Source organism: Eulemur rufifrons, chromosome 7 (genome assembly GCF_041146395.1).
Source record: "Eulemur rufifrons isolate Redbay chromosome 7, OSU_ERuf_1, whole genome shotgun sequence".
Classification (NCBI taxonomy): domain Eukaryota; kingdom Metazoa; phylum Chordata; class Mammalia; order Primates; family Lemuridae; genus Eulemur; species Eulemur rufifrons.
The window spans coordinates 57,727,370-57,748,718 of NC_090989.1; the positions used below are offsets into that span (position 1 = coordinate 57,727,370).

Below are 21,349 nucleotides of genomic sequence, written 5' to 3' on the forward strand. Positions count from 1 at the left end.
GGGAGACTAGTTGCCTGGGCTTGGTAATCAGACAGATGTACATTTGAATCCCCCATCTAACACTTACTGACTGTGTGTGATCTAGGGTAAATTTCTTAACCTCTTTCTGCCTCAGTTTTCTCCATCTATAAAATGGAGTTTATCATCCCTAAGCTTGTCATAGGGGTTGAATATGTGATATAAAGAAAGGAAAAAAAGTATTTGCTATTATTCTTCCTTACAAATATGCTATTAATAATATTGATGTTGCTTATGCTTGTACCTATAGAGTTCATATATATATATATATATATATTTTTTTTTTTTTTTCAGATAAGGTCTTGCTCTGTTGCCCAGGCTGGGGTGCAGTGGTGCAATCATAGCTCACTGCAGCCTTGAACTCCTGGGCTCAAGTGATCCTCCTGTCTCAGCCTCCTGAGTAGCTGGGACTACAGGTGTGCACCACCATGCCTGGCTCATTTTTTGCATTTTTTTTGAGATGGGGTTTCACTATGTTGCCCAGGCTACAGAATCCTGATTTTGACATGAAATTCTATGATCTTTTACCCCACCATCTCACCTGTTTTCTGTTTATTTTGCATGGAAAAACTTTCATTTTTACTTTTGCAGATTTTAATTGTCTCAAGACCCAATTCTGCTTGTACCATAAACCTATTGACCTAGATGGCACAAGATATAAGAACTAGTGGGCAGACAAAATTTTCCCACTGTGCTACAATATAAACATTATTATAACATTTAAAAAATGCTGGCATTGGCCGGGCGCGGTGGCTCACGCCTGTAATCCTAGCACTCTGGGAGGCCGAGGTGGGTGGATCGCTCGAGGTCAGGAGTTCGAGACCAGCCTGAGCAAGAGCGAGACCCCGTCTCTACTAAAAATAGAAAGAAATTATATGGCCAACTAAAAATATATAGAGAAAAAATTAGCCGGGCATGGTGGTGCATGTCTGTAGTCCCAGCCACTCGGGAGGCTGAGGCAGTAGGATCGCTTAAGCCCAGGAGTTTGAGGTTGCTGTGAGCTACGCTGACGCCACGGCACTCACTCTAGCCCGGGCAACAAAGTGAGACTCCGTCTCAAAAAAAAAAAAAAAATGCTGGCATTAAAAGCATTCAGGAGTAGTAGGTAAGTAAATCACTGGGAGTGTATATATTTACTATTTATATACTTAAGGGTTAGAGGAATAAATACAGGACAAGGGAGGCCTTGAATTCCTTGTAAAGTTCTTGTGCACTTTAAACTTTTAACAGCATTGCAGCAGGTATCTGTCATGTCCATACACTAACAGCTCTTAAAAGTAAATTTACTGAAGTTCAGGATGATATTTCACAAATTATCTATACTTTTACTATGATTTTGCAATCAGTAAAAAATAGCTTCTGTGGGTGAGAAGGTAAATGGTGAGAATATTCAAGTTCCTTCTAAATGCAATTTTGAATGACATTTACAAATTATTTCTATTATACCTTTAATCCTAGTTGTTGGAGTGGTGATGTTTAGGATCTGTCCTAGGACTTTATACAGATTGTCCATGTGATGGCTTTGGACAGTCACCCTGCCTGGTGCCCTCGGTTCTGAGGTTGTCTGGCAGCCTAGGTGGTTGTCTACCACCCTCTGACAAGTACGTGTGCAAATGTGGGAACAGGCAGCGAGCACCTTGAGGACAGGAGCTTTCTTATTTATTCTTACATAACCAGAACCTGAAGAAGTGACTGGCACTTTGCAGACACTACTTAGTGAGGCTCAGGGTCTGAAAGTACAGCCATGCATCACTTAACGATAGGGATATGTTCTGAGAGATTCGTGGTTATGATGTTTCATTGTTGTGCAAACATCATAGAGTGTACTTTCACTAACCTAGATGGTATAACCTACTACACACCTAGGCCATATGGTACAGCCTATTGCTCCCAGGCTACAAACCTGTATGGCATGTTACTGTACTGAATAGGCAACTGTAACACATTGGTAAGTATGTGTCTAAACATATCTAAGAATGTATAAAAGATAAAAAATGGTACACCTGTATAGGGCACTTAGCATGAATGGAGCTTGCAGGACTGAAAGTTTCTCTGGCTGAGTCAGTAAGTGGTGAGTGAATGTGAGGGCCTAGGACATTACTGTACGCTAGCGTACACTTTATAAACACTATCCACTTAGGCTACACTAAATTTATGAAAAAAATTGTTTTCTCCAACAATAAATTAATTATAGCTTATTGTAACTTTTTTACTTTATACACTTTTAAATTTTAACTTCTTGACTCTTTTATAGTAACAGCTTAAAACACAAATACATTGTACAACTGTACAAAAACATTTTCTTTCTTTATATCCTTATTGTATAAGCTTTTTTCTATTTAAATTTTTTTTATTTTATTTTTTCCTTCTTAAACTTTTTTTGTTAAAAATTAAGACATAAACAAACACATTAGCCTAGGCCTACACAGGGTCGGGATTGTCAACATCACCATCTTCCATCTCAACATCTTGTCCTACTGGAATGAATGTCTTCAGGGGCAATAACACGCATGGAGCTGTCATCTCTTATGACAACAACGCCTTCTTCTGGAATACTTCCTGAAGGAACTGCCTGAGGCTGTTCTACAGTTCACTTTTTTTTTTTTAATAAGTAGAAGAAGTATACTCTAAAATAAAAATAAAAAGTATAGTAAATACATAAGCCAGTAACTTAGTCATTTATTATCAAGTATTACGTACTGTACATAATTGTATACATTTATATGACCGGCATCGTAGTAGGTTTGTTTACACAAGCATCACCAGAGACTCGTGAGTAATGCATTGTGCTACAACATTATAATGGCTATGACATCACTAGGCAATAGGAATTTTTCATCTCTTATAATCTTATGGGACCACCACGGTATATGTGGTCTGTCGACTAAAATGTTATTATGTGGCACATGACTATACTGGGTCTCGGTTCAGCAGAAAAATGGAGATGCCATGGGTAGGAAAACTTTATAGTGTTATGAAAAGCATATCTATGGCATGTTCTGAACCACAAGGTCCAACAGTGATACTACAGTGGGAATTGTCATCTCTTCTGCAGTTCGCATCCCCGTCTTGAATGACTCTGGAAGCTGAAACTCTGAGACTGCCTCAAGAGAATAAGGGAATGGAATCAAAGGGACTGAGCTAGACCTAACAGACAGGGGTAGCAAGGTTTGAAACAAAGCTCTGGTCCCAATGTGGGACAGTGTCCCCCTTGGGGTGAGGAATTCACCTCATCAAATGTAGCCGATCGGATTCTACAGCGAGGTGGAAGTTTTGGCCTTGCCATTCATATTTCCAGATACAGTGAAGGAAAGGAATGATCAAGAGGGAATGGGCCCACAAAAGCACAAGGTTAGCATGACAGTTAATTAGAGGTTTGAAAGAAGAGAGATTGGTTGCTCTGTAAGATGGTTTACTGGCTGAGATTTCAAGGATCCCTGGCAAGTTAAAAATGATGAGCTCTGTTCATTTTTCCTTCACTGTAATGAATCATGCCTCCAATGACAATTTTGTGTGAGTCATGTTTTATCAGCTCCTTTCTGAATTATTGCTGATCACTTAGGGGCTCCCCAACTGTTTGAAGACTGTCAGAACGAAGTCAGATTTTAGCTGGGGAGGTAGAACATTCTGTTTCGGAAGAAGGTTTTGGTTATATCGGCCAATCAGGGATGCCCTGGCTCCAGGAATCTTCTTGCTAGCACATGCCAGACGACATTACAGTCTTTCTGAGCAGGCCCTGGCCAGTGACCCCACAGTCTGGCAGCTAGAAATGGGTACAGGGAGTATTCCCACCTCTCCTCCTTCAGCAAGACAGGATCTTGAGGAAGGCTTTGCGGAACTCGACATTGAAGGTGGTATAGATCACGGGGTTGAGGGCGCTGTTCACATAGCCCAGCCATGTCGTGGCACTGTAAAGCTCTGGGGACACGTGGCATGCTTGGCAGTGGGTATTGAGAATGTGAGTCAAGAAAAAGGGCAGCCAGCAGACAATGAAGGCCCCTAGGTTGCAAAGGAAGAGAGAAACCAGGTAAGGGATTTGCTTACTCCTTTCCTTATGACATGAGAATGACTCATGCTTGTCTACTTTATGCTAGCCACTGTGCTGGAGGTTTTACATACCCATTTACTTTTTATTAATATAACAACCCTATGAAATAGGAGTGATGAGCCAAACTTTTTTTTGGATGAGAAATTGCCTGGCAATGTCTCTGCTTCCCCTTAGGCCTTTGTTACCAAACCAATTAATTTTCTAGTTTGGTCTTTGGGTAGTTTTTTTTTTTTTTTTTTTTTTTGGAGACAGAGTCTCGCTCTGTTGCCCAGGCTAGAGTGCCGTGGCGTCAGCCTAGCTCACAGCAACCTCAAACTCCTGGGCTCAAGCAATCCTCCTGCGTCAGCCTCCCAAATAGCTGGGACTGCAGGTATGCACCACCATGCCCGGCTAATTTTTTCTATAGTTGTCCAGCTAATTTCTTTCTATTTTTAGTAGAGACAGGGTCTCATTCTTGCTCAGGCTGATCTCGAACTCCTGACCTCAAACGATTCTCTTGCCTCAGCCTCCCAGAGTGCTGGGATTGCAGGCATGAGCCACCATGCCTGACCTTTGGGTAGTTTTTTACTAGTTTTTTTTTTTAACCTTTTTAGTTCACTTCAGACATTTATTTAATGTCTGCCCGTGCAAGAGGTGATCCTAGATGCCGATAGTGAAGAAGACCTTAAAGACGTGACTGACACAGTTCCTGCTGTTGAGATTACATCTAGGAGTTTTAGTAAAATCTCTAATATATGAAAAAGTTGAGGTTTGTCAGTGACACTGAACAGAATGAATTTCCTTCATTAATTATGTGTATCTGTGATTTACAAAGTTTTAATTTTTTATTTAAATAAAGTTTATATTTTCCTACTATAAAAATTAGCTCTGTACACATTAAGGAATACTTGGTAAATACAGAAAAGTAGAAAGAAGGAAAATAACTACCTACCACTCAAAGACAATCACTTGACATCTTGGTGAACCTTTTACTCTGTAGTTAAAATAATCTAGATGTTATCACACCGTATCATACCAGTGTTTTGTATTCCTGTTTTTTTCACTTCGTATTTTAAAATACATAAGGATTAATTAAATATCCAATATGTGCCAGACACTTTTATTGAATCATTCTTATTATTTGATTCATGCATTATAACCCCCATGATAGCAAAATATAGCTCAATTAGGTGGTTTGTTCAGCTTTATAAATTTCAATCGAGGTCTTTTGAATTTCTAGCAGAGTTAATATTTATAGACAAAACAAAAATATTTTTATAAAAATATTTATGCACAGAGTTAATATTTATACACAAAATGTTTACATTGTAAACATTTTATAAATATTGTAGTCATTGGATTTCCAATTTCTGTCAAACGTGGCTGCATTATCATCCTCTGTCAGCTCCACCTAATTTAACCTAGCCCCACTTAATCCAACCCAATCTAACTCAAGCCAACCCAAACTTACCCAGCACAATGACCACCATCTGGGTTGCCTTCTTCTCCCGAAGTGGCACTCCTCGAGGTTGCAGGGGTCCCAGCTTCAGGGACGTTGATAACCTGCCATTGCTGAGTTTTCGGACCTCTAAGCTGAGCTTGGGTGCTACGGTGGGGCTTAGGGAGTTCCGACTCCTCTCCTCCCTTTTCAACTCCCCTCCTCCTTCTTGGAAGCCTGGTCCCCCCAAGGCAGTATCTTGGCAGATGCTGTAGTAGCGCTTCAGCTCCATGTGTGCCTGACCAGGAGGGAGGGGCTGCAGATGTGACAAGAGAGAATCCTGACATTTCTGGGGATATTGCTTATCTTCGGAATGTTCCTGAAAGGGAAAGAGAATGCAGTAAAGAAAGAGGAAATCATCAGCATGTGAAACCTACAGAAGGAGCATCTGAGAGAGTGGTGGGACCATGGAAACTTAAAGGAAATGAAATCTATTTCTGAATTTATAAATAAAAAGCACTATCACATATAGAACCTTTAATAAGACTACAGTCCCTTGAGAAGGGCAGGGTAGGATTATAGTCTGGTTTTTTAAAGTTAGAATGACTCAGTGATACAGAGGAACATATTAAGTGAAACCACTGGGATGCAAGCAGCAAAATCTGGAGTGTGGGAAACCCTAAAAGACAAATGACTCAATTTTTCCAACAAAAAAAATTGTAACCGCAACAAAAACACTTACCAGTTGCAAAGTATGGGCCTTATTTGAACTTTGATTCAAACAAACCAACTGTAATAAAAAATTTAACAAGACAATTGGGGAAATTTGAACATTGAATATTTAATGATATTAGAGAACTATTATTAATTTTTTTAGTGTGATGTGGTATTGTGCATATGTGTTTTATAGAAAAGTCCATATCCTTTAGGGGACTTTACAGAAATATTTTCAGTTGAAATAGCATGGTATTTGGGATTTGTTTCATAGCAAGTCAGTGGGGTTGTGTGAATGTACGTGGGAGTGTAGAAAAATCAGATTGGCCATGAGTTGATAATTGCTGAAGCTGGCTGATGGTGACGAGGGGTTTGTTATATTTGTCTTTCTACTTTTTATTTTTGAAAATTTCCATACTTGAAAGTTTTTAAAAAAGAAAAAGAATACCCAGGATTTTTCTTTCTTTCTTTTTTTTATTATATATATTTTTAGCTGTCCATATAATTTCTTTCTATTTTTAGTAGAGATGGGGTCTCGCTCTTGCTCAGGCTGGTCTTGAACTCCTGAGCTCAAATGATCCACCCACCTTGGCCTCCCAGAGTGCTAGGATTACAGGCGTGAGCCACCGCGCCCGGCCTACCCAGGATTTTTCAACTCAGCTTTCCTACTTAGTAGATGTAACCTTGGGCAAGTTAATTTAATATCTCTGAGCCTCATTTGAAAAACAGAAAAGAAATAAGAAAAAGTCAGTTTGGGATGAGTAGCTTCTGAGAGTAGAAAACTGAAGATATGTGAATTTTTCTGGTATTTGGGGTGGGGGATGGGCGATGTGCGTGTGTCCAATATCTGAACTTCTCTCCATGTTTGAGGAATCAGACCCTTGTGTTAACCTTGATTAGGACTTGACTCCCCAACTCCCATCACTGAAGCCATAAAAGCCAGCTGTTTACTTCCCACACCCACCTCAATGGAGCTAGAGCTCTGGGACGTGAACCAAGCCCAGACGACTGGAGAGTCACACCTGAGACTGAGCTGGGACTAGTGAAGCCGGGAGACCTCAGAATTCATCTAGCAGTGGTGCCATTCAGTGTCCAGTGTCCTAGGTCCTCTAACCAGATTATTTCATAGGCATGGACAGCACCTTCCGAAGCTGCTTTTCAGCCTTCTCATTGAATCTGTGAGCTACCTGACAGCTCTCCAGGAGATTCCTTTTCTCCACAAGTTAGTCAGTGTCAGCAACCAAAGCCTTTCACTTGTTTCTCCTTAGCTTAAGGAATCGCAGTCTTCCAGATACACGGTGCTGGCACACTGTGCGCTCAGAAACACTGTTGAATGAATGAATGAATGCAAGGGGTCTTCAAGATGATTTAGCGTTTTTAAAACGGTGCTCCATAGATATTCTTAGGAATTCTAGGGGAATATATATTTTTTCTTTTTTTTAAAACAATTTTTATTGATAATTGTATATATTTATGGGGTACATGTGATATTTTGATACATGCAAAGAATGTGTAATGATTCAAATCAGGATAATTGGAATTTCTATCACATCAAATATTTATCATTTCTTTGTTGAGAATATTTCAAATCTTCTAGCTATTTTGAAATATACAATAAATTGTTAACTATAGTCATCCTACTGTGCTATCAAACACTAGAACTCATTCCCTCTAACTGTGTGTGTGTACCCATTAACCAATCTTTGTTCATCGCCCCCCCGACCCCTCCCATCCCCTGGTAACTAGCATTCTATTCTTTACCTCCATGAGATCAACTCTTTAGCTGCCACGTATGAGTGAGAACATGTGGTATTTGCCTTTCTGTGCCTGGCTTATCTTATTTAGCTTAATGACCTCCAGTTAGGAAAATATATTTAAAAAAATTTTTAGTTTTCATTTTGATGGGATTGTCTAATAATTAATATAGGCATATTCTGTCTTGTCTGAAAGATAACCAAGATTATGTTTATGATTAAACTGGCACCTATTGATCCTCTAAAAGTGACAATATTTAACTCCTAATGCCTTATTTCTGAAAGTAGGGGACTGGGGCGTGCCTATGAAATCTCAGATTTGAGAACACTGATCTAGTACGCCCTATTTCCATTTTACAGATGTGGAAATTCAGTCTTATAGGAGGAAAGTGATTCTTCCGACAATATATATTGGTGAGTGTATTTTTCTGCTCTCTCTGCAAACTCTTATCACTACCTCCATGACTGCATGAGGGACCACTGAATTCCTCTGGGTCTGGCTGGCAGAGCTCTCCACTCCCAGATGGCAGCACAGAACCTAATTCTCCACACTCCCGGCACTGCCAGCCTCATGGCTCGCCAACCTCTCTTTTCCTCCTTTGGGCCTTGGACACTCCTCAGACCTTGCATCTGCCATAGGCAATGTTAAGCTGCTTATCTACCTTTTCTCATTTCCAGCAAGGGTCTCTAACTGCTACATCAGGCCTGTGTAAAAAGTGGTTAATTAATTACACCGAGAGGGACTGTGGCTTAGACCCTTATCATTATGGGCTTTTGAAGTTTTATTCCTAATGTGGAGTTCAGGGAGAGGAATACTGGCCTTATACGTAATACCACCAGGCTCCATTCTGCACCCTGCTAGCTGGGGCAGGGCTGGCTTGAATTGGAAAGACAAGCGTCAAGGAGACCAAGACATTGTCTTGGTTTTCCCCACATTCAGTGGTTAACAGCGCACTTGAAAGTCTCCATTCTCTGCTTTTATTGGCTCTGCCCATGTGTGTTTCACTGACATCCTGTTCCCTCCAGTGCAGGTGGCTCTGGATGGCCTCTTCACACCAAATCCCAGAATCACTGGCACCAGTCATTGAGACGTAGCCCAACAGTCATATGCTTTCTCAGTATCGCTTTTGATGAATTCTATGCTGAAGCTTAAATAAGGCAGAATCTCAGATCCTGTCTTATATTATAGACACATGTACAGGAATCAGGGCTAGATTTCATTTTTGGGTGGGAGTGGAATCGAGACAAGCCAATATTGTGAGAAAAGGGCTCTTATTCTTTTCCTGTGATCAGAGACATGATCCACTTACCATTTTTCCTGTGGCATCTGATGGAAATCTGGCCCTTATTGAAAACTGCTGAATGGGGTGCAGCCGCAGACAGGAAGACTAGGGGAGGTTAAAGGAGAAACAGTCAGTTAAGAATTAAGCTCTACATTGCTGAGCCACGTCATATGTGGCCATGCAGCATGACAGTGGTTTGAGTGCAGTGTGTTCATGTCCTCAGCCTTGGGTTCTGACTGCCTATCTCATGGGGGCCAGCAGTCTTGTTCTACCCAAGCCTTGGGGCTTCAACTTTGAGAGTCTGACCTTCATTGAGGTCATCAGAGATTGATCTAGACACCCAAGTTGGATCTGCCTTCGAGATTAAACTCAGTTCTTACTCTATGAAGCCCTTTCCTGACCATATTGGTTTTTTCTCTTCTTATAACCTCCACAGCACTTCATACTGGGGTGCTTAGTTGTTTTTACCTCACATTCAGCAAACACCCTGCTTCAAGTACATCGTGGGAAAACTACAACACTATGTGCCAGGCACTAGGGGAAGCAGAATTGAAAGCCAAAGCTATTGGAAGATCATTGCAGAAGCAACAACCTTCCTATTCAGAAGCTAGAAAGACCCAATAAAGGGACCATCCCATCCCATCCCAAAGCTGGTCAGTGCCTTGACACAGGGGCAGATCTAGTAAGGACAAAGGGTTTTTGGTGGATCACAGTGATTCTTGGAATGAGTGATTTCAACAAAAAGTCCATTCTGGGAACCTCAGACCCTGTGGGACATTTGAACTGCTGGCCATTGGGGGGAAATGAGGAACTTTGAAGGAAAGAATAACGAGCCCAGAAACTGACCTATCACCTTGACAAGTAAGGTGGGCTCTAGGGGCAGCTATCAATGCACTCTTGAGATTGGATTTCTTACCTTCAAAGCACAACCAGTACCAGCAGATTAGAAGGTAGGGGTCAGATCTGTGTCTCCAATGCGGCAGAATGGGCGCAACCATGCGCTGCTGGACACAAGGCTGGGAGGTCAGGGGCTTGGGTGTTGTCTTCCCACTGCCCCCTCCAGGCTGCTTACCTGTTGAGGGAAGCCGGGCCTGACACTGATGCACTGACTGTTCTGTCGAGTAAGGATCCGTTTCCGTCTCCTTTGTCTCAACACCACATAGATCCTGGCATAGACAAGGACAGTTACTCCAAAGGGCAAGTAGAAGGACACCACTGAAGAGTAGATGACAAAATCAGGGTTGGAGATAGAGCAGACGCTGGGGTCCCCTGTGGGTTAGAGAAGGGGAGAAGGTGAAGCCATTTGCCAGGTATTAGAGCTCAGCAGGGAGAGCGAAACATGGCCCCATATCGGGCATGGTGTCTCCACCTCCTGTCGGAGATGGGGGGTGCAACGTCAGCTAGGCTATCAGCTCCTTGAGGGCAGGAGGTCCAATTCATCTTTGTGTTTCTCACAGTTCACTTAAAAAGAAAATATACCAACGATTGTATCCCAGACACTGCTCTGCACTGGGGCTGCAAAGGTGAATAAGACACTGTGTCTGCTCTCGAAGGAGCAAAGAGTCCAGATAGATGATGACCCCTTCCATGTAATGTGGTGTCACCCAGAGGAATGCAGCCTGAAGGCTGCCACAGAGCAACAGGGCAGGGGCTCTTGGGAGGGATGCAGCCCCCAGAAAAGGCCCTGCTGGTGTGGAGGCATTAAAGGATTGTTCAAATGCAGCCTTCTTTGGCCCAGCAATCCTTTTGCTGTGAATTCCAGGTCTCCAATTTTGAACATGGGATGCAGGGAAGGTGGTGGCTGAACACAGGACAGGCATTTAATTTTTCAAGGAGTCCCCAGCACTGGCTAGGGGAAAAGGCTAGTAAGGATATAGTCTCTGTGGTGACTGGCTGGAGGCTACTGGGGACAGCTGGGTTGGGGAGGGGAGGTTACTCCTCATTTTCTGAGATTAGAGATGCTTATCCCAACGAATCTCAACATTTAAGGAGGAAAGGATGATAATGAAGACTCAATTCATCTACTTACTCATTCAAGAAACCTTTACAGAGAGCCTCCTATGTTCAAAGCACTGTGCTGGGTGATGAAAACACTAAATACTTCTACTAAGGGGTCCAAGAGGCTTTTGTGGGCTATCTTGGGAGCTTGAGTGCCATAGCAATGAGAATAGCATGGCCAAAGCAGGTTTACCTGAAAGATTCATGAACTTCAAACTCATTGAAAGATTTGACCTCAACTTGATTCCAAAGGCAGGAGATGCTGATGAATCTGATTTTAGGATGAACCGATTATTCTTTTAACTTTGTGCTTCTATTATTCTTTTAACTTTTTGAGTAACCAAGCTCCCGGGCTCCTGGGCCCCAGGCTCCAGTGCTCCGAAAGCCAGGTGAGGTGTTCTATTGTTAAAATCAAACAAATAGCACTCCTCAATTTCCTTTCATCAAAGGAAAATCAAGCCAGCTGATAGGATTTTCTTAACTTCAAGTTTTTTCCCTTGAAGGTGTCTTAAACCTTTGTCACCAGCTTATTCATTCATTGCTTATTCATTCTAGAATTTTTTATAACACAATAGCTATCTGATTTAGCAGAAATTTAAATACTAGTTATTTTTCTTATCTGTGAAATGAAAGGATGGGGCTACTTATTTAGGGATCTTTAGGGTGTCCTGTAGCACCCACCCACCATGCTCTGCTGTGGTTAAGGGCTATTGACGATGTGATATTTGGCCAGACCGCTGGGCCTCTGCTGGGACCAGGGCAACCCTGGAACTCTCTGACCCAAGACCCTCCCTTATGTTGCCCTTTTCTCAGAGAACAGGGGCAACTCCAAGTTGGAAGAGACTGAATATTTCCCTATCTTGTGATCTCTAAAAATTCACAATTGCATGTAGCAGCCCATGGCATTAAAAGAAGAGCTGGGCCAGGAAGTTCTTTGTTTGTATTGTACGTCTTAGTAGAAGTCCAGTTGCTTCTAGTATCAGGTGTTATTGGCAGTCTCCTGCCCCTTCCCCCTTGACTTCCCACAGAAGTAGAAAAAATGACTGAGAGAAGTAATTCATATTGGGCTTTTGCATGAACTTAGGAAGTTCCTCATAGATGGGGGAGTTTCTGGAGGAACCCACATCTAGCAAGATAATGAAGTTGTACCATGAAGGTCAGATTGAGGCAGAAGAGAACAGCTGGGCTTTCTTGTCTTGAGTACCGTTCACTAGTTCCCTGAACCGTGTTTTAGGAAGAGGTGACTGGTCTACGACCATCAGTAGAACGACCACTGTTCAGATCTTCTTTGGAGCAGATGTGTTGTTAAATTTTGAGGCACAGAAAACCTTTCTAATAAATAATAACAACAATGACACCAGCTAGTATCTGCTGGGGTCTAATGATGGAATCTGACACTTTGACACAATATACGGATAATTGGAGGGCTTACTACTGTGCTATTAATAAACTTAAAAGTAAAAGAGAGATTGTGAGAGATGAGAGAGAAGCAAGAGCTCACATGTGAAGTCACAGGCTTTTTTTTAACCTTCTCAATACTGTATTTGAAAATCCTTTTGGAAAGATTTTCCTGAGTTTTGTTTTTGGAACAATAATGATCTCACTGGTGGCAAAAACACTGCTCATCATTCTTCTTCACTTTAGATGTTGACATTAACTGGGAACTCTGTCTAGTGTCAGATTTTGAGACTGTTTCAACTGTTTCCAAGGTATGTGTGTCTGAGAGTGAGAGCGCCCCTACCAAGAATGAGTAACAGGAACCATGCTCAGCCCAGCAAGCACTGAACTGCAGACTGGGAGGTAAGCAGGGCCTTGGTCTAGTAGTGGTAGTGAGTTTCCCACACTACAAATTCCAACAAAGAATATATTTTCATATAGAAACAAAGTTACAGAAGGTGACTTAGTTACCAGGCTAACCCACAATGCATATTTAACACTCACCAAAAAGGGTATTTTAGTGTCACAGAGTCAACCTCTATAGCCATGGTGGGGGATGTTGCTTTGTGATGTGCAAAGTGTGTATCTGCATGTGTGACAAGTGCATAAAGTGTCATTCAGTTAAACCAACAAAGAAACGAATGGTAAAGAGTAATGCAAAGATGAAACATCATATTCTAGGAACACCCTGGCTTAACCAGGCAAACATTCATGGATAATTTGGCTGGCTAACCTTAATGTGGCAGAGAAACAAGGCTGACCTTGAATAGGTGGTATGTGCTTGGCATGTTTACCTATGTTATCCCAATTAAATCCCCATTTAATTGAGAAAAAGTCTCTATGAAGGACATAAAGTGGAGTTATATCATACGTAGGATTAGATTCTAAAGTCAATGAATAAATTGAAAATTATATAGACCCAAAATTTGCTTCGAAAATCTCCTGAATTACATATAACGATATACACGGTCTTATTATTATAACCCTGAATGGTAATAAGATTATAATATACATAGTAATGTCATATATTATAGAGTTCATATAGAATATGTAATTTTAGAGATAGAGTTGCTGGGCTTATTTGTAGGGGGCCATACATAAAATAAATATTGAAAACTTCCTATTATAACTATATATAGACTGAGTCTACATATTTGAATTTGCTCAAGTTTATGCTCCACTGTATTATTATCCCAAATTTACCATCAGGGAAACTGAATTCACAAAAGTTAAGTAACCTGTTCAACGAGACATAGCTGTTAGTAGAAGTTTAAAGTTTGAATTTAGAGTTTGAAGCTAGGTTTTCCTGACTCCAGAGCCTTTTTATGTCTTCCCAAATCATTGTCCAGCAAATGACACTTGGAAGATTATTTATAAATTAGGATTTGCCTATATTTACATGTAATATGCATGTACATAAGCCCATGGCTATGTGACTAGTACATATATACCAGAAATTCACAAACCTGGAATATAAGAATTGAATGAACCAATCCAAATGGACAAAATAAGAAATCCAGATGAATACTAGAACGCTAGTCAATCAGTTTTCTCTTAGCAAACACTCAGTGTGTATTGTCAATCAATACCCATCACGTTACTATGTGTGTTAATAACTTTCATTCAACATATGAAATTCCTCAGGCTGAAAGATGAACGTGCCATAGAGGGCACTGATCCATATGAGGTATAAATTTGGGTTGGTGTCCTTTGCTTAAAATTCCAAACATCTCAGATGTACACATTGTTCATCCATCCATCCATCCATCTGTCCGTCCATCTCTCCAGTAGATGTATCATGGGCCACACATCATAGCCAGATTTTTTGTATATTAAAAATAAAAAATACACCTCTCATAATTTGAGAATCTATACTAGTTCCCAAGTGTTAGAAATTATTCTTATTGAGTAAAAAGCCAGAAATATAATATATATCCTACAACAGGACTTTTATGATATATTATTTTGCATTGTAGGTCTGTTACAAATTATCTTTTCATTAGCAAACCTCACCTGAATTATTAATATAGCTTGGTTTTTTTAGCTGGTACATTCTACAAATGAGTACGATGACATTTATTTCAAAATAGAGATGAGCCAGACTTTTCATGAATTGGGGCATAACTTTACCCCTGTGCCCATAATTGATGAGGTTTTGCTTTATATTTTATTTATAGCCAGCAAAGGCCAAAGCTCTGCAGTCTGGGGCATTCTCATTTGATTACCAAGTACACTGACCCAGGGGCAGAAATTTCAGGGTTGAGCACCATTCAAAGCCACTCAGGTGTGCTGTGAATCACATGGGTGCTGGGAGTGAAGCACCTGTTACCTGTAGTGTTGAGGCCAAAGAGGAGAGGGCAGGACACGGCAAAGGCCAGCACCCAGACGGCCGTAATCATGAAGGCCACGCGCCGACAGGAGCTCCGTCCCGTGCCATGCTGGTAATGCACCGGCATGACCACCGCGGTGTACCTGCAGAAGGAAGGGCAAAGAGGATAGCAAGCTGAGAGCGGATGGGGAACTGTTCAAAAGACAAGTTGAAAGAAGTTACTAGAGAAATAATCACGTTGATACATATGGCTGGAGAAAAATAACTTAGTTGGAGAAGGAGAGAAAAGAGTGTTTGAGGGAAAATAGTAGAAAGGTTTAGGTAAGAAAGACGAACTCATTGAGGAAGATGAGCAGAGAAAGGGAAGAATAAAAAAATTAACACAGTAAGATTGGGTTGGGAGAACTTCTTTGCCAGCGCTGCGTGATTGCCCAGGATACCAGCCTTGCAGCCACACACCCTCCACTTGGAAGACTCTGGACCCTACTCTGGATAGACGTGTGCAAAAGGGGTATTGTCCCTGTCCTCATTAAGCTTGGAGTTGAGAGGAGTGGATGAATAATAAAAATAAAACAAATATGTTAGCATAAAATGAAGAGTGGAGGGTGTGCCTTTACTTTCTCCCACAGTTTTTCAGACAGTGCTAGAACTGTGCCCAAAGTGGATGTTTATTTACTCCCTGCTTACATCTTTATATAAATTCTAACCCTCATAGCAACAGCTCCTGCGAGTAGTAGAGGTTTCAAAAATAGAGATGAGTAATATCCAATGGAGGCTTATTTTAAAATCCAGCTTTCATGCTTTTACATGGTCAAAACCCAGTTCCTTACTCTTGTTGGACATTGTTGTATTTTCTGTGGCATCTCCTCACACACATTTCCACCCGCTTGTAGGACTCACCCAAACAATTGTTCCACAGTCATCTCAAACTCAAGACGTCTAAAACAGATCTCCCCAACTCCCCACACCTATTCATCTGGTTTCATTTTCTGCCTGTCTTTAAGACATTCCGACCCAGTACCTCAGAGCTTTGGACTCTCCCTTGACCCATTCATACTAGTTGCTTATTCATTCATTTAATCTTTCATTCAATATTCATTGAGTCTCTCACTCTCACTCTCTCTCTCTTTACATGTATATATATGCCAGATCCTATTCTGTCTGGTTAGAGATATGCGAAAGGGGCCATCGTCCCTGTCCTCATTGAACTTAGAGTTGAGAGGAGTGGACGAACAATAAAAAAGGAAACAAATATGTTAGCATAAAATGAAGAGTGCCATGAAAGAAAGAAGCTGGATGATATGTTAGAGAACAAGGGAGGAGGTAAAGAGGGGGCAAACCAACACACAGTGAGCAGGAGGTGAGTGTGTGAGAGGGGCCAGCCATGAGGTGAGGAGGGGGAGGATCATTCTAGGCAGAAAGACCACAGGTCCTGGAAATTTATCCATTATGCTATGTTCCCCATTGAACCACCCATGCCTTCCCTACTACCTGATTTCTACGGTGGCTGCAGCCTCCCGGCCGGTCTCTAGCTGCCAGTTTCCAAAAATAGATGTTATCATGCCTCCCCACCTTCCCAGCTGAAAACTGTCTAAGATGGGCAGAATTCTAAGATTTCTGCCCTGTGTAGTCAGCCATGCTGAGTGTAGGCTGAACCTGTGAATATGATGTAATAGCATTCTTATGATTAGATTACCCACCAGCTAACCGTGAGTTAAATCAAAAGGGAGATGATCCTAGGCAGGCCTGACCTAGTCTTGCCTTCAAAAGGGAATGGGCCTTTCTGAATTCAGAGGTTCAAAGCATGAGAAAATTTCATGCTGGCCTTGAAGGAGCAAACTGCCATGCTTCGAAAAGGGACATTTGGCAGGAGATGGCAAAAGGCCTACAGGAGCTGAGAACAGCCCTGGCTGACAGCCACCAAGGAAGTGGGGACCTCAGTCCTACAACTGCAAGGATATGAATTCTACCAACAACCTGAATGAGTCTGGAAGAATACCCCAGGCTCCAGATGAGAACACAGCCCAGCCTACATCTTGCTTTTAGCCTTGTGGGACTCTGAGCAGAGAACCTACCTACACTGTGCACACAGTTCTGACTTCCAGAAACTGTGAGATTAAAAAAATAGGTATAGTTTAAGCCTCTAAATGTGTGGTAATTGTTCCACAGCTATAGAAAATGAATATACTTTCATGACTCTTCTTTCACCCATAGCCCAAGCTTAATCTTCCTTGCCAACCTGACCTCCCATTGGTTCCTGACACAGCTCCAGCCAAACTGGATCTACATACGGCTGGTGATGGGTATTCCTCAATATTCAGAGACTGGTGGGTGTCTTTGTTCAAACCATCATTCCCTCTCCCTCCCTGAGTGATTCACTCTCACCCTCCCTTAATCCCAGATTAACTCTCCCCCAGTCTTCCCAGTCATTCCCATTTTACGGAGACTCTGACTCTGAATGCAAAATACTTCTGCAAGTATTGATTATATTGTCCTCCTGCATACAGTTGTCTTACCTCATTACTGAAATTGCCTCATGGCTGGAGAGAGAGCCCTCACATGATTTATATTACTTGATGGCTCAAATCATCTTGCAGCTTTGGTAATCCCGAGGTCCTTGCACAAGATGAGTAGTAAGAAGCTGTTGATCGATTGCTTCATGGGTCATGAGGCCCTCCTTCCCGGTAAGAGGACAGTTTTAATTGTAGACAGTCTCAAGGGATCTAAGGTATATAGCTTGATCTACATAAGGCTCAATATTTTTTCCCTTCTCAGTTCCAGTGAACCTAAAGGCCAGATTAGAGCAGGGGTCTCCTTCACCTGTTTCGTGCACCTCGAGACTTGGGGCAGAGGAAAGCAAGGACCGATGCTGGGCTAGAGGGTGTGGGGCGCTGCTCCCTGATGCTCTTCCCAGGAGTGTCCAGCTCCTGCGTGCTGGCACTGCCCGAATCTGCCTCTCGTGCATCTGGTTTTAGAGTGTTACCCTTTGTATTCCCAAAAGACCAGCTTAAAGTCAGCTGTGAGTTCTGAGATGAAGGTAAACTCTGCAGGACTTTGCCTTGACATCATGATGTGTGACAAAGGTAGCTTCTTTCTCAGAGGGAGAAGTAGAGCCTGAGTCCTTGCTTTTAGTGGTGACCCTGAGGGACCTTGGAAGAGGGGCTGAGCCCTGAGTTCTGCTGCTGCTACAGTTAGCTGAGGGGAGGAGTAGGAAAGCTGTGACCCACTTCCTCCTGCCCAGGCCTGCAGTTGGGCCAAGATCTTCCATTTACATAATGTCCGTTGATGTAAAAGAGCCTGACTCTCCCCCATGCACTCACTGGTGTGCTGGTAAATGGCTAACAAGTGGCTCTCCAGGTGGAAAAAGCTCTAATTTGTAACATTTGCCAATTTCCGTGATGTAATTACTCCCTCTGATGCCCATTTTAAGCTACCACCAAAGCTTTAATAACTGCTTCAAAAAAAATTCCTTTTGCCAATTTTGCCAATCAGATCATGCTAGCCCCATTATAAGCTGGCTTCAGCACACCACTGGGAGTCACATACTTCCCCAAATATGCTTTAATGTTCAGCCACTCCTTGAAGGCTCCATTAATTCAATGAGTTTGTGAGTGCAGGGAACCCTGGCTCACAGGCAGGCTAACAATGAACAAGGTCTCACAGCAGACTGTGGCAGAGCCAGGTCGCCCACCATCCAGGCCACTGTCTCTTCTGAGCGCCCCGCTCCTTCTCAAGGGCATCAACAAGTCTCTGAGGCCTTGTAGAGGACAAGGGCTTCCTCCGGGAACTTGGCTCAGCAAGGGTGGTTTGTACTTGGAGAGCTCTGTGGGTGCCCAGAACCGAGTTTTCCCAGTTAGTTTGATTCTGTTAATTGCCGGGTATGGGAGGTGTGTGTGTGTTAAGACGCGGATTTCCAGGCCACGTCTCTGGAGATTTTGATTAAGTACTTCTGAAGTGGAACCCAGAAATATGTATTTTTAACAAGTAAGTGCATCGTACGGTTAGACAGGTTTGAAAGTCTGCATTAGGGGAAATTTCAGTGACAAAGATTCTTGTTAACCTGGGTGAGAAGTGAGAGTCAAGACTACGATTTGCCACTGCTACATTAAATGTTTTTCTTATTCTGTTTAAAACACGATTAAACTATTAGAATAAATGAGGCCCCCAGCTTGCCATAGGTTGACTGAGACATCGAGGCTGTTCCAGAATTAGCCATCGGAGGGCACCATAATGCAGCAAGAACTCCGCCAGCTCCGCCGGGGTGAGAAGTTCATTGCTCACCTGGGGGCTCTCCAGGCTCGGTGGGGATGTGGAGGGGGAAAGCCCGGCCTCCCCGGTTCCTGGAGCCCTGCAGGGACCCTGAATTGCCACCCAGGCGGACTGCTTAGCCTCGGGTTTTCTCTCCGAGCGATTGCAGAGGACCCGCCGCAGGCGAGGGCCGTGCCAAAGCACCCGGAGGGCAGGCCGGGCTTGGACCGAGAGGGAGGCTGGTCCCGGCCGCCTCTGGACGGCACCCGCCGCCCTGGGGGAACCTCCAGGGCCAGCCGCACACTGTATTGGCTGCGGCGTCGCCCCAGGCCAGGACCCCCCTCACCATGCGTTTGAGCTCCTAGCTCTCTGGGCCCTTTCTGGTGTGGATTGCTCCACTTACCCGAACACTGGCAGTGTGCGTGGTGGTTAAGTCCGCGGCTTGAGGAACAGACAGAAGCGTCTGAATCCCAGCTCTGCCACTTAAATGTGGGGCCAGTGGTTTGTCTTTTCTGAGACTCAGTTTTCTCATCTGTACAATGGGGATAATGATTCCTGCCCGAAAGAACTGTTATGAATATTGAATGAGGTTATCTCCTTAAAGTTTTGTTGTTGTTGTTTTAGTACAATCCCTAGTAGGTACAAAACTTTTCAATGACAGTATTACTATTGTTGTTGTTGTTATTGTGCTAGCCCAAGGGATCAGTGAGTTTTCATATCAGCGAGTTTACGGTTGTCTTTCTCCTACTCCTGATTTTTAGGGAACATTACATTTTAAAATTTCTCCAACAAACACATGTACAGCATTTTCTATGTGCCAGGCACTGTTTGAAGTGCTTTAAAAATATTAATTTAATCCCTCTTCTAACCCTTTGAGGTAGTTACTATTATCGCCACTAAACAGATAAGGGCACTGAGGCCCTGAGAGGTTAATTCACTTGCCCAAGGTCACATTGCTATTAAAGTGTAGAGCCTGGAGTTTTAGCCCGACAGTGTGACTCCACAGCTAGGGGACCCAGAGCATGGCTTGCAGCTCAGCAGCCCTGAGTGAGGCAGCGTGCTGTAGTAGAAAGAGACTGACGGAATTCTTACTCTTGCACTAGTATGTGATCTTGGCAAGCTTACCTACATGTTCTAGCCTCAGAATCTTTATTTGTAATGTGGGGACAATATACCTATCTTGCTGTGTTGTTGTGAGGGTTAGCAATAATGAATGAAAAGCTCAGTGCCTGGCACATAGAACATGCTAAATAAATGGTAGCTGTTTTTATTGTTGTTGCATCTAGATTCATCTAAGTTAGGATTAGCACAGAGGTAGCCAGGGCATTGAAGACATAGGAAATGTACCTCATTTAGTCCAAGGGAATTGCAGCTATAGAAGTGCCCATCCCCACTTCCACCAATGAAAGAGCTTCATATCGTAATAGACAGAGTACTGGGGAGGGAGTCTGGAGATTCAGTTTCTAGTCCCAAACCTGTACTAAGAGGCTGCAGGACCCTATGCAGGCATTCAACATTTCTGCTCAAGAGAGTTAACTGTGTTGCTTGTGATGCTGCTTCCGACTCCCAAGTCTGTGCGCAGGGCCTGTGTGGCTGGTCACTCTACTGCAGGTCTCAGGTCCCTGTAGAATTCAACCTGGGAGCCCTGTCCCAGGCTGGGAGATGTGTGTGTGTGTGGGAACTGATGAGGGTGCTTCTTTGGGAAGCTGGTAGTGGGGAGGAAAGAGGCCTGCCTGGGCGGGAGGGCCTGACTCTACTCCCTGCCTGGGTTTAATGAGCCCCAGAGCTCTGTGAGGGCTGCTTTTCAGCACCTTTTATTTGGTCAGACAGGGAGCTCAATAAATCTTTAGTTCTGTGGACTCCCCTTGTGGAGTTGTTGAAGGAGAAAGCTTTTTGCAAATGACTGGAAAGCCCTTTGCAAATATAAAGTGCTTATTTAGATGCAAACTAAAAATCCAAGGTGCCTGTGACTCATCTGGTACCTATTGTGCTCGCTGCACAGAGGCAGAGGCTTGCCTGTGTGATGGGTGCCATTTGAGAGCCACTTAAAGAACTCCCTGGTGAATGAATTTGGCTGCATTATTCCCGGGCTCCTCTCAGAGG

At 42.9% G+C, this 21,349-nt stretch overlaps 1 protein-coding gene across 3 annotated transcripts in view; it reads right to left on the reverse strand.

Annotated features, from left to right (window-relative positions):
• Positions 1–2,673: 2,673 nt before the first annotated feature.
• Positions 2,674–21,349, reverse strand: part of DRD3 (dopamine receptor D3) — a 39,931-nt gene continuing 21,255 nt past the window's right edge. The window contains exons 4-8 of one of the 3 annotated variants that reach the window (XM_069472639.1): positions 14,999–15,141; positions 10,307–10,503; positions 5,664–5,799; positions 5,517–5,564; positions 2,674–4,017 (exon numbers count right to left, since the gene is read on the reverse strand). In XM_069472639.1, the coding sequence (XP_069328740.1) occupies positions 3,821–4,017; positions 5,517–5,564; positions 5,664–5,799; positions 10,307–10,503; positions 14,999–15,141 (721 nt within the window). In that variant the 3' untranslated portion in view covers positions 2,674–3,820. Of the gene's footprint in view, positions 4,018–5,516; positions 5,800–10,306; positions 10,504–14,998; positions 15,142–21,349 lie in introns of all 3 variants that reach the window. The other 2 variants (XM_069472637.1, XM_069472638.1) reach the window with 2 other exon arrangements.